Here is a 17,316-nt window from a genome sequence, read left to right as displayed (position 1 = left end):
TTCAAAAAGATTAAAATTTATTTATGTATTTATTAAATTCAGACTTGGGGAATTCGGGTAGCGTAGGCGGCCCCATTTTGAAATCAAATTCTGCTGGGTCTGAAATGGCCCAATTCCACAAACTTAACACCAATTGAGAAATTTACTAAATTTCTTCTCTCTGCTTTTTGAGCATTTTTGTACTATATATCTCCAACACAACGATGTTTTACCTTAATAATTATGCTAATGTCCAATAAATAATTTTAAGATTATGAATTCGAGTCTAATCAGATTTGTACTTATTTATTTCACTTAATATAAATTTATTAACTGAATAGATATATTGTTCAATTTATTGATGTTGATCTGATATTATAATTAACTTTTCTATTAAAAAAAATCTCAGACTTTTTAATCTTTAATTAAGTAACTATTTAATCCAAATTAAAGAATATTTTAATTGACCACACCATAATATAAAGAAAATAAGATAATTTGCTGAATGTTGTGATGATGAATGTCTAAAACATTAAGAATATTACAGACATAGTATGTAAAACATTAAGAATATTTATGTATGTAAGTAGACATAGTTCAATATATTTTTATTTATTTTACATTGTGTAAATACTCAAAATTTCATCCCATCACAATCAGCCTCATGATCAGGTGAAAATATGTCAAATCGAGCACGTAAAATCTGGACCATCAGTGCATCCTTGCAACTCACCATTATCAGCCCCCGTTGATCAACTCCGCCGGTTTTGATGCTTGAGCATAGCATAAACATCTTTCCCATCTTGGTGTTTGCCATACTTGCCGTGTTTAAGAGGGTGGGGGCGCACGTTCGACAAGGAGGCACCAGTCGGGTCCCCAGCAGCGGCCGCAGTTTTTTCACAAGTACCTACAGGGGTGTGACAAGCAGTAGTTGTAGCAGCAGAATTTAGGAGTTCTAGAAACTGATTGTGGAATGATAATTGTCTAGAAATGGCCATGCAAAATGGGCCGAAAATTCATGAGATGTGAGTTGTACAACATCAGTACTGTGGGGTCATTGTGCTGAAATCTTGGCATATGCTTGCATCACAGAGATTCAGACATTTTAACATGTTATATATTCCCACATAACAAGCTCAACAACTGCCTGAACCATAACTCCCACAGTTGCTCAGTGGACTTAGAGGACTTTGACTGCCAAAACTCTTCATTTTCTCAGCAACTTTGCCCTCAGTATCATTCCAAAAATCTGCATGCATTCTGGGCTTGTACCTCGACTCCCGTCCGCATGATTGAGGACGTAATCTCAAATGCTGCTTTCCCCTAAATACTCCCCATAGATAATACTTGTCCTGAAATCCTGCGGAAAAGCTTTGGTTTATAAGGTTTTACTCGAGAAAGAATTAGAGGACAGCGGATATTAACAGATATTCACAGAAAAAGGAGTTCCATTACTTACTCCAGTACTGCAGAGGTAGTTGGGTGGAGGTAAAAACCAGAAGCTCAGCATTCTGCAAAACAGCTCTCATGGCAAGTTCATTATGCATCATTTCATCCACCAAGTGGTCAAAAGCTCGTTCGTATCTGCAGAAAACCAGTAAAAATTATATTACAAGAAAGCACATAGATTCCTAAGGGAATCAAATTATGGCCAAAAGATAAATAAACCAAACCAAGAAGACCTTATCTCAGATGGGAAGAAATAGAGTGCAATATTTTCAGCACTGGGTTCTGATGTCTCGAAACTTTTTGGCCAGACATAGGGCCTGGGAAGCTTTTCCAGGTGAAGCACTGGTTGGAACTGACACGCCTCCTCGTATACTTTCTGGCATGCTCTGCTAGACAAGTGAGCTACGAACCCATCAAGCACATCATCTTTTTCGTTCCATATACTAAAACTTCCCCTGCCGTTAGGAATCAGAAACTTGAACATTAGATTTAGCCTGCATATGAACCATACTTTAATTTCACCAACTTCGGGCCAATATGATGATTTTCCTCACCTCCAAATTGGCGTGATCACTGGTTCAGCACTTGTACTGCTACCAACCATTGATGAGATACTTGAATCTATTGGGAACTCTTTGCAGAAATTGCTAACTGCTGATTCGCTGTTCTCATTATGATTGGTGTCCCTTTCCAAAGTACTCGTGTTAGAGCTCTGATTTTCTAGGTCAAGCTGCTTATTTTCCTTGTATTGTTTAGCAGAGAAAGTTCTATGCCTTCGACCCTCCAAATTAGCTTCAGAAGACCCAACAATTTTCTTTTCTTTTGGACTTTTCAAAGATCTGTTGCATGATAAAACAGGATGCTCTGTTGCACTAGGCTCAGGATCTGATTCACGAGGTTGGTGTGAGAAACACCTGTGATCTCTTTGCACAGTGGCCTTATTTTTCGTCGGTTCTGCGGATGGTGTGAAATCACTTACCAATTTAGAGCGGTCACTGATAATGTTTGCACATTTCTCATGAGGTCTCTCAGAGTTACTGCCAAGTCTGTGCTGGTAATAAACAGGCTCCTCTGTGTCAACCGTCAGTACATCATTTTTCTTTGTTCCAACTCTAGAGAAACCTTTAATATGTTCTGAGGCCGTTGGGTCTCTAGCTTGGAACTGAATGTTACCATGCTTGTGGGTAGCAGATGAGTTTTGCTCTTCCACTTCACAGTCATGACAAACCCAACGAACAAATTCATCGAATGTCTTTGGTATTACAGCCAGGCAGTAGCTGAATAACAAAAAGATACAGTAATCAACACCCTTGAGACACTGATCCCAGATAAAAGCAACATGAGAGATCCCAAGAACTTCCAGCTAAAGCTTGACAAAGTTGCCAAGTAGCAATCCTATAAATCGAGTGTTAATGGAGAAACAAACTAACGCAAAGTGCTTTGAAAGAGAACTTGCAAGGGAATAACTAAAACTGGGAGAAGGGAACTAAATAATGATATTGCTTCCATTTATAACTTCTTCAATAGGAATTTAAGGTAAAAAATTGCAAATGCTATGAGTTTAGTAGCACCACCACACATAAACACAAACCAAAATGAGAAAGCAAAAAGTTTCTCAGATTTGAAACCTGATGGTAAATAGTTAAATAGTTTAACCTAAATGCAAATGCAGTTATAAAAGCCAATTACACGTTCAGAACCAAATTTATAGAGGCCAAATCACATCTTTATCAGCCACCTGAAACATCCAAAATACTGATTAAGTTACAATAACAAAAGCAGTAATGATTTTGCAGAAGTATAATTTACGTAGTTGGTTAGATGTTCCTAGAGCTGTACTTTAAAAGTACATAGCAATTATAGGTGATATGCAACATAATTTCATGTTTTCAGGAGTGAAAGAAAGAGTGCGGGAGAATCGATGGGGAAGACGGAAGCTGTAAGTGAAGAACACTTGCTTACCGATGCAAAGCAACATCTAGACATTTGACACAGTATACAAAGGCATTAGTGAATCCTCTATCACCACATTGCTGACATACCATCTCCTGCATTATGAATTTATGCACATTAATGATAACAGAAGCTGTTGTTACAAGTTCTTCTAGCACACAGCAATATACCTGCAACTTATATCTTCTCAATTAGACATTTCACGTTTAGCCATTTTCCAATTCATACATAAGCATTTGAGAGAAACGGATCAATAATTAGAGAAATGACCTTCTTTATTGAGACGAATAAAATTACCAAGCTTAACATATATCACAACTTAGGGTTCACTATTATCCAACAGAAAGTCCTGAAATTAAATGTTTTCATAAACATTTATTGATAAGTCAAACTCTCATCTCAAATGTGCCCGAAAGCATTGCAAACTAATATGTAACCCGTGTGAGAATGTCATCTAACAGCCAATATGTTATAATTCCATTCCAGCTGCGCGATATTAATTGCGTAGTGATACTCTTTTGACCTAAAGGCACATCTTGTAATGCGAGACTACAAGTCAATGTCATCCTCCGGAAAATAACACTCGTTCAATAGGCATAATAACATTAAAGAGTAGCATTTTTTATCTGACTGAATGTCCACAAAAGTTCTGCAATAAACCTCAACACATTTTGCAACAAAGGTACATGCATCCAGGTGAAGCCGTTGTTATGTGCCATCCAAGTCTAAAAGCTAAATAAATGAACAGACAAAGATCAGGTGATATGAAATTCCCTATACGAACAATCTAGAAAACAATAATTCATAAACTAACTTCAGATTCTGAGGAAGACATCTGTTACGTCCAAACTTCTTGTTTAAATATCAGACAAGTCACCAGACACATAAGTAGCACATCCATAGCTTGGTAGAAAGATGAGCATAGTGTTTCCTGACAAAGGCATCAGCACAGGTATATGCCAACGTTGGCTGTATCATTGAGTGTATTGCAATCACTGCCATTGGTTGTTTCCTTAAAGGAAAAGTGACATAAGATGAAAAATATCAATTGTCTTATGATACAATGGAGAAAATGAATAAGACATATATCTAACACTATTATTGCAAAATGTGTGGCCGTTTTGGTTGTCTTTTTCTGCATACTCCAATCATTGCATTAATCCGTTCTCATTGGAGGAATAAGAAATTGTTTGATTTCCACTATTCCTCAACATAATCTCTTTATTGCCTAAAGGGTTTCACCTAACTGCCTGAAGAAGACCTGTCCTATACTCCTATTGCCTTAAGAGGTGCTTCCTTGTGCAATAAGAATGCTACGACTTGGTACTAAAACAGCAATTGGCTAGACAAGAAAGCCTCGACTCTTCCTTGTAATTGAGATAATAAACAACGGATTCAAAATTCATCAGCCAACCAATTCTTGTAACTCTACACATACTCCATTACCACAAAGGCCACATCATCCTTCATTTTTCCAAGAAAGGAACCTTTAATTTCCACCAAAGTACCACCACGAGCACATTAAAATTATTGGGCTGCAGTTGTAAAGAGACAATTACAAAAGTCGAAAAAGTTGCAAGAAGTCCAAAAATCTTGTAAAAAATTCAGCGCAAATCCATAATTTTGACTCCAAGGGCCGGAACGAGAAAGCATGAGAAGGCAAATGGAAAGCTCAAAGCACAACTCAGCAACAGAAACATTAAATAGGAAAAGGGGGAGAATAGTCACTAAAAGACAATGATTAAAATAAAACTGAGTTCCTCAAGATGATAGTACGCTATTCCATAAACAAACCCCAAACAGTCGAAATAAAATTAAAACCCACATGCAACTGCATAAATCAGAGATTACACACACATCACAATGTGAAAAAAATTAAGGTTGAGAAAATTCAAAGAAATGCAAGAGGAGAGAAAAAAGGGATCGAACAAGAAATTTACCATAATGCCTGAAGAAGCAAATACAGTAGGCAGGGTTTTCCTTAATCTTTTCTGCTGCACACTTGTCAAGAATGTACAGAGTAAAGAAAACTTCAAAGGGTTTTACGGGAAATTCTCAACATTAATTATACACCGGAGAAGACAAACGACCGATCAGTGCAAAAGAGTTACAGAGTGTCGGAAACGAGAAAAAAAATTAAAAATATTCTTTTCCATTTTTTCGCTGTTTCTGATAATCGCTTCCGCTTCGCATAGCGCTTAAGCCTAGCTATAATGTAGACGAGTGGGGGGAGTTTATCCAAAATATTTTGTAAAAATCATTGAATTTCTAAAATATTTTTACAAGTTATAAGATTTTATTTTGAAGGTAAGTTTTAGGTATAATTATATTTATATTCTTTGATATAAATTTAACTTGGTCTTTTAAATAATTATATATAAACACATAAAAAAAACATCAACATTATTTACATAAAACATTGATAATAAGAAAATTACAAAAATACCTCAAGAAACGTCATTATTATTATTATATAAATTATCTCTATTTTTTTAAATAGAAGTTAAATAAATATAATTATCCTTAAGTTTTGAAAATGTTTGGATAATAAGATTATAAAATTTATAATACGTCAATAATAATAAATTTATAATTAATTAAAAAAAGTTAAACAAATTTTGAGAAAATGAGTTGAGACTTGTAACTTATTTTAAAGGAATTGATAATGAAAGCTCTTATCAATTGATAATTGATAATTAATGATTAATAATGTGATTGTTAAGAGATGATGAAAGAAAAGATGTGTGAAAAGATATATAATATGAGAAATCAATGTTGAAAAAAGGCAAAAGTTGCTTTATTACATATATATTTTATTATTCAGACACTTGGCCTCCATTACTAATACATGAACTTTAATTACTGCATTCCTACTTTTTATATACAAATGGAACTCTGTGTCTCATGTCTCCTTCCAATTGTATGATTTTGGTGGATGTATGCTCCCTCCCTTCTCATACAAACATGTGATGATGAATGTGAGCCCATTTCATTCTTGCATTTATATGGGCTTCTGCACTCCCACTCCTTCATTCTTACCACATTACAATTTGGAATAATGCAAACAATTTTTATTTTAGCCAAAACAAAAGAGATTCGCCAAATGGCTCAACCTTATGCAGCCTTAATTTTTTTTTATATATAATTAATATGGTATTTGACTAATTCAGATTATTATAAATTAATATTGAAATATTAATGTATACACGCTTCAACTTGTATTACTAATATATATATATATATGCACAAATACACATCAATATATTATATTTATTTTTGGCTGTCTTTATCGCTATATTCCAAATTATTATTTTTCACTAATTAATTAAAGACAAATATTTATGAATCATTCTAACTATATATGAATAGTCATCTTTTAATTAATTTAATCACATCAAAAGTCAACAATTTGATCATCAAATAATAAATATAAGGCCATAAATCTCAATATATACTTTGGAATTTTCACTACTTCCCACTAACAAACCTCAAGGTTAATTTTGAAACTATATCTTTGTTTTAAGATCTATGTTTGAGAATCAACATGTATTTTCTCATCTATATATATATATATATATCGAATAATTGGAAGCCCGAGTTATATATTTCTCCTTTCTGTGAACTTGCAATGGTACACAAAATCATGATATAGTTAAAAAATAATAATTAAATTATATTAATAATTCAAACCCAAGAATATATATCTCCGGAATAATTACATACTTTAAATTGAAAATTGGCTAAACTCGTACTTGTAATTAACAACCTGATTTTGTTTGCAGAATCTGTCACAAGACTATATAACTCCACCAATTTAATTTAGACTAATAAAAATTTTAAGGAACTTAAATTATTGAATTTGCAAAGCATGCATTTTCTTGCATACAACAAGAAAAATATTATTCTATACTATATATTCAAAGAATACCATTTCAATATCTTTTCTTTTTTGTTTGCCATTTTATAAAATATCTAATTTAATAACTACTTTATTTATTTAACTTCTTATTTTTTTTCCAATATTTATATTTTCTATATAATTATAATATTATATTTATTTTATTAAATAATAAAAAATTAGAAATATTTTATTTTGAATAATATTAAATAATTATGTATACAGATAGATGTGGCACATATATTATTAAGGGACGCAATGAAGGTCACATCGCAGGTACACAGTCCAATACGTACCTCCACATTCATTCTATACCGTTACTACTCTCAATCAAAGAATCTCCTCAAAAACAGAGAAAAAAGAAAAGAATAAACCATTCAGTTGCCTACTTCCTCATCAAATTCAACTCTTTAATTAACATGATTGTTATTCAATTAGATTTAAAAACTTAATCAAATAAATAAATAAATAAATGTAAATTTTTCAGTGATTCTTCAAAGTGCTCTAGTAATTAGGATATTAATATTAAACGATCCCTCATTTTGATAGCTTGACTTTTAAATGAGCTGATTGTTGAACATGGTGTAAAAGTAAGAATTTGTCTGTTAATATCAATATTAAATAATTCTTATTTCTAATAATTAGATGAAGCGGCCGTTAAAAACTTTGAAACGACAATACTGAAAAAATATTTATTGGTTCTGTGTTTTTTCAAAAATCATTGAAAATAATGATAGTAGTGGTGAATTAAAGAGGAACAAAGACAAGACACTACTTTTTTAATTTATAATTATTATTTTTTGGGCATTGTAAGTGCAGTTGAATGTGATAGTAACATGACATTACATGTCACATACACAAATACTCTCATACTTTTTTTCCATTTAACGGAATATCTACTCTCTTTTCACACTCATAGATCTTGACCACTCAATCAGTGGGCCCACATATGGGTGGAGATCATCTTTGCACCCCAGTAAGATGGAAAGTGTGGCAATTTCTCAAGTCAAAATGATATGGACTAAAGGTGACAGATATCTGAAAATTCCTCCTCTATTTACATTTAATTGCTCAAATAATTGTTGCTTCCCTTTTATCATTTCACACTCAACAACAACTACCACTGCAAATTATACTATAAAAACATTAACATATATGTTCCCAATTCTTGAATGTAATTCAACACTTGCTTGAGTAATGAGATTGAGGTCACAATCAAAAGACTATAGATTTAAATTTTAATTTACAAATGTGAATATATATGTCTATTTGTATACAAGTTTTTTTTTGTTTGTTTGTTTCATTTGAACGTATTCGTTTGCTTGAATTATCAATGGTATCATGTCATGTATAGATTGTGATGGGACATTGCTAGATGGATGATAGCTAGCAAATAAGGCAAAGAAAACTAGTCTAATTATATTATGTTTGATTCTGAATTCTAAGGAGAAAATATAAGTAATTAATTTCTTACATTATAATTTAATTTAAAGAAAGCACATGCACAGTGTAGTTTTTTCTTATTCAATTAGATTAGAAAATAATTAATATTAAAACTTCTTTCCTTTAGGAAAAACACACATGTATATATAGAGGTGTGTTTGTGATGATGGGTAGATGTAATTATGTGTTGAATAATTAAGCTTAATTATTTGAAAGAAATTAAATGAAGATGAATATATAGTAGTAATAATTAAAGAAAATATGGATGTATGTAATATTGATGATGGGCATGCAAATTGCAATGTGCTATTTATATATGCATGATTTTGGATTTGACCACATCATTTCCATTTCTTGAAACTACGACCAATATTATATAATTTTGCAGCTGTCTTACGGCACATATAGGAATTTGATGTCAACCTCAAAATACACTCCAATTTCTGCACTCTCCCCACACACATACTACTTCAACAAATATCTCTCCCTCTTCACCTATATATAATTTGTAAATTATAGTGAAAAATCATTTTTTTTTTTTATATTCAAAGTCTACAGAAAATGGATATTCGATGTGTACATGTGATAACAGATTAAGACATTATAAAATGGATTAGATGCATTTTGTCTTTTAAAACTTATATCTTTTGGTGTTTTTGTCCTTTTAACTTTTTAGGTTAGCATTTTGGTCTTATGTTTTTTTAATCTTCACGATTTTAATCATTTTGTTCGCTAGAGTTTAATCTCCACCGTCAAGAATGACCGAAATTATGAAAATTAATAAGATGCAGAATAAAAATGCTAACATAGAAGTTAAAATGACAAAAATGCTAGCAAAAGTGATTCGATAGAGATATTAACCTCAATTTTCAAAAGATGGCGTGAGATGCATGCACATGCATTTTCCCAATAAGAAGGGTGAACTCCACAAAAAGAAAATTAAAAAAATGCAAAAAAAATATTAAAAGATGAAAATTTTAAAAAACTTAAATTACGGTAAAAAAAAAAAAAAAAAAAGTGATGGTTGAAAGTAAAAGTTGGCGGTAATAATTTGAAGTGAAAAAGAATGAAGGGGGAGGAGAAGAGAGGAGACAGTCCACATGGGAAATGTTGGGTTGTAAGTTTGTAACTTGAGTACGTACAATTCCTTATAATATTTATTGTGTTCTCCCATCTTTCATCTTATTCTTACCCCAACTCCCCGACACAACGATCCTCTTTACGTTCGTACCCTGCCCTTTTCATTTACTAGCTATATATATATGTATGTATATATGCTTGCTACACGATTGTATATATATTATTGCAATTAATAATTTCTACTATTAATTACACATTTCCAAACATTAAACTCGCTTCACTATTCTTTAATTAATTAATTAGTATCCACACACAAACACACACACACAATATATATATATATATATTGCATTAATTAAAATGTTGATTACAAATTAATGACTCATTAATTTAATGGATAAAATAATTTTTAATACCATAATTATGGTAGGTGATGCTTTTAATCCCATAAAAGACATCTTTTTAGTCCCAAAGAGTGTGATTAAGTTCTAAAACCACGTCTTTTTAGTCCCGAATAATGCCTTTGGCTCCAAAATCACGATGCACATGATTTTTTTAGGACTAAAAAGTAGATGAATATAAGTTTGAAAGCGACATGTGTCATAATTGTGATACAAAAAAAAAATTCTATTTTTATTTTGTGGGACTAAAAAATCATGTTATCCTTATTCTAACTATAGCTAGCTAGGGTTTAGAGATTCATGCATGTATATTATATGCTCTTATTCATATATATTATATGAAGAATTTAATTAATGCATTTGTATATATATATATGTCATATATATATATATTAAGAAAAAAATACAATTTTAATCCTGTAACTTATGTGGGTAGCATTTTTGTCCTATGAATTGATTTTCGCAATTGGCAATTTTCATCTTGGCAAGAAAATTGCATGTAATTTGCACATGACCCTATTAAATTGCAATTTTAGTTATGTAACTTAGGGGGCATTAATATTTTTAGTCTTATAACTTGAAAGAGTTGGCATTTTTGCTCCTGTATGAATTTATTTACAGGACCAAAATTGTAATAAGTTACAATTTCCAACCAAATTGGCCAAAAAAGAACTAAAATTGCCAAAATTATGAAGTTACAGGATTAAATTACAAAAATCAATACGTGCAGAACTAAAAATGCCACCCCTCTTAAATTACAGAACTAAAATTACAATTTTCTCATTTTTTAAGTAATTTAGGGTATGTATATAAATAGAGATACGTACTTACATATATATGTAATTAATAGCCAGTCGCGTGTGGAACAAAATTAAATTGGATATATTGCATTATGACCTGATTCTTCTTTGTCAGAGATTGTATTATGAAGGTATTGGATCTTCGATCTGTTGCATTTTTGTGATAATACATGTGTGTATGTATATATATATATATGTTAATTAATTAAAATAATTAGTAAGTATTATATATGTGGGAAGGAAGAGGGGTTTGTACCTCTGGAAATGAAACAGTACTGTAATACATAATTAAGGAAGGAGCATATATAGATATTGTTATTACAAAGCTTAGAATTAGGGTTTTTGATTGTCTTATGAAATGTTAATCTGATAACCACCACTATAACAACAGTATTATGAGGGACACAAAATCTCCAACATTAATTATTAATTAATATCAATAATCTTTGACAGTAATTTAATTACACTCCCCATAAATTAAGAAAACTAAAAGAGAAAATAAAGCAAGTACAAATTAATTAATACTTGTTGTCCCCTTATTAGTTTTTTGGATTTCACCATATATATATATATATATATATATAGCTCTCTATTTCACCCCTCCCTCAATTTTATTTCCAAAATAATAAATAAATTATATTTATAGAAAATAATTTTTTTCTTAAAAAAAAATAAAAGGAAAAACTTATACAAAAACTAACCCCGCAGCTTTAACCTTACAAAAACACCGCCTGTTTCAAATTTTCACCGCCGGTTTTCTGACCCACTTATCCCCTCCGCCACTTCTCTGACACCTCCTGCACTTCTGCCCCACCTCCACTTGCCCACATTGTTAATACCCCTTTCTCTCTCTCTCCAGGACCGCCGCCGCTTCCCCGCCTCACTCCGCCGTGGTGTTTGTAGCTGAAGATGGCTGCTTGTTTGTTACTATCTCATAACTACCTCCTTCATCGTCTTCGTCTTCCTCATCTCCATCATCGTCCTCCTCGTGATCGTTGTTGTTGTAGCTGTCGTTGTCGTGATCATCCTGATCAGGCATTGCTGAGTCCTGCTGCTGTTGCTCGCCAAGTGGCCACTGCTGCTCGGGTCGGGCCATTATGGGCACCATTGCGTTCTCGGGTTTCATTGGATTGAACGAGCCCACCACATCATTCTTGGCCTTCTCTTTGTATATGGCGTCGAGCTGGTGGAAATACGGGCATGTTTTGGAGTCCTCGGCTCGCTTCTTGTTGCTCTCTTTCACTTTCTTGAAGTACTTGTTGATGTTTTCCCATTTCTCTTTGCATCGCTTCGAGCTTCTGTTGTATCCAAGTTTAGCCATGCCGGCGGATATCTCCTCCCAAAGGGGGCCCTTCGGTCCGTTTTCTTGGTACTTGAGATCGAGACTCGTTCGAAGATTGATCAGGGCTTGGACCTCCGCTTTCGGCCACCTTGAGGAGCTTGCGGAGACGCAAGTATCGCCACCGTTATCTGTTTTAGAGGTTTCTATGGCTTTTGTTGGTGTTACTGTCACAATTGGTCCTGGAGCCGCTGGTGGTGGTGGGACAGTGGACTGCTGCGGCTGAGGTGGTGGTGGTGGGGGGGGTTGCCACGGTGGCTGAGGATTTTCCGGGGGTTGTACCTGCATTGGGGGTGGTGCAGTAGTACTATTACCGATCGGGACTTGCAAGTTGTGTTGCTCAGTTACCTTTTGCAAGAAAGCAATTACAGCGGCGTCTTTGGCGGCGGCGATTGATCTCTCCTGGACTAGCAGTTCGTGTTCCCGATTCATTCTCGACATTTCTTGCACTCTCCAGGCCTCCTCTCTCGCCATTCGTTCCCGCTCGCGTTTCTCCAACGTATCCAAGAACTTCTTCTGCAACTCCTCCTGTTTGTGAATCACATCTTTCATTAGTCTTTGGAAAAAATCCTTCCACTTTCTCTTCCTCCCCCGCCGTCTTTGTATATCCTCATCAGAAGAGGTAGACGACGTCGACGTTGAATTCGACATCAAGCTCATGTGTGGATGAGATGTTTGAAAAGGTTGAGTTTGAGGAGGATTTGAAGCATTCACCGCCGCCGGAGGCGGAGGCTGTAATTGAGGCAATTGTGATGGATGGAACAAAGCGGAAGCATTAATCGGATTGTTGGCAGTTTGTGCTGGTGGTGCTACACTCACAGGATTCGGACTAGTTGATGAAACAGTTATATGCGATGGCATTGGTAAATTAGTAGCATTGGTCGGCATTGGTGGGGCAGCCGTGGAGGGAGGGGGCTGAGGGCGTGGCGGTGGAGGGGTGAAGGGAGGCGGAGGAGCGTTCTCCAAGGCCTCTAATTGATCAAAAAAGCGGTAGGTCTTGCCGTCGGATTTGGAGGCCCGGCCGTCTTTAGTTCTCTTGTGGTACTTGTAGACGTTCTCGAATTTCTCTTTGCATTTCTTGGCGCTTCGTTGGAATCCAAGCTCCGCCATTTTCCTGACAACAACATGAGTTGGCGGAATAAATAAAAAGTAAAACCCAATTCCTGTTCTTATTACATCTGGAATTCTTCAATAAAAACCAAAGTCTAATAGTGATAAATACATAAGATAAAAAGTGCAAGTAACTGCAGTACTGATCCAAACAACAAACCATGACTTGGTCATCAAACAAGCAAAGAATTGAAAGCTGTGGGGATCGACAAAACCAACTCAAACTGAATTGTTCAAACACATTCTCAAAAAACGTTTTATTACAATAATTAAGATTGTAATAAGTTCCAGACAAATCATAGTGGAAACAGAAACAAAGAAATGATCATCATATACAAAAGTTGAAAACTTGAAGACGATCATGAGCTGATGAATTCAACTTGAAGAATACTTATATAAAACTGATAATTACTCATTCAAAACTTTTGATTTTTTGCTAAAATTAGCAACAAAGTGCCAAAAACCAAGGGGCGAAAACCCGGAGTAGAAAATGAAAATTCCACGAAAGCTGCTGAATTCTTGTGAGATGAAACTGAAAGAAAAAGACCCTTTTAATCAAAAAGCAATAATTCAATCAAATTTCATGTCCAGAAATACCTTTTACAGCAAATTCAAGAAAATCTCGAGTTTGTACGGAATTATACCACACACACACACACACCCCTCCTACTGTGTGTAATTCTGTGTGTCTGTGATACAATAAATGAAAACGAAAAACCATTCATTTTAATTACCTGGAAACTTCTTCCCATAATGGACCTTTAAGACTTGCGTCTCTAAAAGCAACATCCATATCAGAACGAATTTTGAGTAAAGCCAAAGTTTCTTGCCTCGGCCACCGGTTTCCGCCACTTCTCTCATGACTATCCTCCGCCGTAGGAATCATCGAGCTGGAGGCACCAACCTCGCTGCTACCACCACTAGCGCCACCGCTCTCATGGGGTTCGGCAGCAGCAGCAGTAGCAGCGCCGTCGCCGCCGGAGCTGCCCATGAGGCCTGAAACACCAAGCATGATGAAGAAGAGGGATCAGACAAGTCTTTGTCCAGCTAGCTAGCCAGCCTCCCCCACCCTCTGTCAATTACCAGCTCAAAAATTAAAAAAATAAAAATAAACATATATGAGAATAGGATGGGTGAATTTTATGAAGATTGAGGTGTGGTGAATTATATTTAATTTATTGCGGTGGGATCTGCCTGTCAATCTCACACTCCTCAATATATATATATATATATATATAATTTTTAATTAAATAAGTTTTACTATTTTTTATTTTTGCCTTTTCAGCTGAGGAATCTTTAGCAATTTTCTGCTTGCCCCTCTCTTTTTGGTAAACAAAAGTTTTTTCTTTTTCCTTTATTTTTTTTAAAAAAAAAATAATTCCCATCAGACTCAGTAACAAGATAAAAATATCTATACATGCAGGCAAACTGGGGTTCATATACATATATACTGTACGTATATCAAAACAGAAGGATTGAACATATACGTATATATATACGGTACACGTATACAGGGTATAGGGCGGGGGAGGGGGGGGGGGGGGTGTTGAAGAAGCAACAGCTCCAGATAGCGACGATGGTGATAATAAGGTGGTTTTTGTCTGTCCAGCTAAATATAGTTAAAAGCCGGCCCATGTAGGTCACCTTTGCTTTTTGGGCGTTTTGGATTTCAGTGGCTGTTTTTGCTTACACTTGCGGGCATGTTTCTGAAATTACCACTTTGCCCCTCCCAACATCTAAACCCATTGACCTTTTTACTTTCTTTATCTTATCACTCATCCTTGATCATCTTTGTATGATCTGACAAAAATATCCTTATAAAATTTATACAATCGAAATCAAAGTTAGTAATTACCATACTCATTCAATATTCATTGTTATTATTTAGACGGAACGGGAAAAATATGGCATTTGTGCAGCCACGTCGAAAGGCGGGACCCATGGTCGCAATTTGACAAGTTTAGATGGGAAAAAATAAAAAATAAGGGGGGGGGGGTGTTGGCTTAAGCATAGGTTGAAAAGGTGATTTTATGAAAGTGGGATCCATGGTTGAATTAATAGTAGTTAGATGTAGGTCATTTTTATTAGGCAAACTCATTTATGAATACAAGTAAATTGTGGCCAATTCCTGTTAGGTTCCAACCTACCATAATAAATGGAAAGGGATTTTCAACCTCCATCCTTTTTATGTTTCTTATTTCATCATTACTAATTAATTTATATCATAACCAAGCCTACCTCTATTACCCCACTCTTGCTTGTATTAATTATATATTAATCTTGTTTGACCATCAAATTAATTCCTATATAAATTACTGGTTTTTTCATCCAATAAAAATTTATATATTTTTGAAATTGGTATTGAGTGTTAGTGCGCTTATGTCTAATTAATTAAAATAAATTGTAGAATGTCAGAGAGCGTATCGATCAAACAATATAATATAAAATGGGAAATGCATAGGCAGTAGCAAGAATGAGTTATATATTATACTGCAATTATTTAATTTATAATCTCTGGTTTCAGGTGCCAGTTTGGCATCACACTTAGCTACTTAATTGTATATGTTATTTAAGACTATCACCATTTTTATTTTATTATAATATTTATTTGCTGACATAACTGCATAGCTAATCTTGGTTTATTTTAATTAATCCAAATTTAATTATAATAATTCCCTGTATATATATATGTTCACCTAATAATAAAAAGGTGAATTTTTTTTGGATATAGTAGCACATGAATAACATCAAATTAACATGTCACATTTATTTTGCTGGAAACTATCACATTGAAATTAAATTGATGAGGATTCAGGCACATATATATATATATATAAAGATTTCGAAAAGTACAATGACTACTTTAAAGATAAGATTTCAATTTATTGTAACATAATTTGAATTTCAGTACGAACCCCCTATATATATATATATATATCGACAATGCCTTACACATTCCTATCCCCACCTCACCCCGCTCCCCTTTTAATTTCATTTCTTTTAAAATATAAGTCACAATAAATATATATATATGTAAATAATTCTTCTTGGTGTATATATAAATTGGCTCCTAAATATTTTAATTGGTCATTTACCTTCTTACTATATCATGTCGTTTTGAATAGTGATTTAATTGTGTATGTATATGATCATCTTTCATTCCTTCTTTTGTTTTTTGGGTAAATTACAATGAGTTCTATTAAAATTTAGTATAAGTATAAATACCTTTTTATTTTTTGAAAATGATCACCAATACCTCTTAATTTTAACAGTCGTATAACAATTAGCTCAATCCATTAGTTTTCGTTAGATTTTCATTCATTTTTTAGCAATAAAATGATCAAAATTTCCTTGTGGATTATAAATTATAATTTTACTTATTTTTTAAATTTTTTATGAATTTAGTTGATTACTTTTTATAAATTTTCAATTCTTTTACCCACCTAATTTATTTTTTTAAAAAATACATGGAGTGGATATTCATCAAATTTTAAAAAAACTTATTGTAATTTATTTATTTTTCTGAACAATATACGTATACTTTTAATCTCAATCTAATTATGTGGTGGCGGTGACTTCTAAATTGAGAAACCAGCCGTATTATTAATTTGAAGGATGGAATAGGCAGAATGCTTAAATTAAATAACCTCCTATTTGGAACACACACACACACATACGTATGTGTGTAATTGGATAAACATTTGACTGCGGGAAACACGACTTTTATAAAATAAGAGAGCGTATGATTGATGAGTGAGATTTGAGATTCAAATAACTAAAATGAATTATATATTTTATTTATTTATGTAAAGAGAAAGAGAGAAATGGAGCATACCCCACCCCAAATAATGCAAGGCTGGTGGA

General features: G+C 33.6%; 2 protein-coding genes across 5 annotated transcripts; both read right to left on the bottom strand.

Moving 5' to 3' along the window:
* Positions 1-459: 459 nt before the first annotated feature.
* LOC105159407 (PHD finger-containing protein 1) lies at positions 460-5,608 on the bottom strand. 4 transcript variants are annotated; one of them, XM_088878476.1, is made up of 7 exons: positions 5,322-5,608; positions 4,196-4,393; positions 3,391-3,476; positions 1,983-2,705; positions 1,662-1,883; positions 1,439-1,563; positions 460-1,339 (listed from the first exon to the last, which is right to left on the bottom strand). In XM_088878476.1, exons 2-7 carry the CDS (start codon positions 4,214-4,216, stop codon positions 1,116-1,118), a joined length of 1,401 nt encoding a protein of 466 aa, XP_088734602.1. In that variant the 5' UTR covers positions 4,217-4,393; positions 5,322-5,608; the 3' UTR covers positions 460-1,115. The 4 variants fall into 4 exon arrangements, with proteins under 4 accessions (XP_088734602.1, XP_088734603.1, XP_020548020.1 ...); XM_088878477.1 differs by lacking the exon at positions 5,322-5,608 and adding an exon at positions 4,042-4,113 and having other exon boundaries at positions 4,196-5,315; XM_020692361.2 differs by lacking the exon at positions 4,196-4,393.
* A 5,807-nt stretch (positions 5,609-11,415) lies between these two features.
* Positions 11,416-14,639, bottom strand: LOC105159406 (trihelix transcription factor DF1). Its single transcript, XM_011076458.3, has 2 exons — positions 14,187-14,639; positions 11,416-13,456 (listed from the first exon to the last, which is right to left on the bottom strand). Exons 1-2 carry the CDS (start codon positions 14,462-14,464, stop codon positions 11,884-11,886), a joined length of 1,851 nt encoding a protein of 616 aa, XP_011074760.1. The 5' UTR covers positions 14,465-14,639; the 3' UTR covers positions 11,416-11,883.
* Positions 14,640-17,316: the final 2,677 nt, after the last annotated feature.

This window comes from Sesamum indicum, linkage group LG3 (assembly GCF_026168435.1).
Source record: "Sesamum indicum cultivar Baizhima isolate 11 linkage group LG3, ASM2616843v1, whole genome shotgun sequence".
Taxonomy (NCBI): Eukaryota; Viridiplantae; Streptophyta; class Magnoliopsida; order Lamiales; family Pedaliaceae; genus Sesamum; species Sesamum indicum.
Note: the sequence above shows the minus strand (reverse complement) of the source record. Positions and strands in the feature narration are given on the sequence as shown.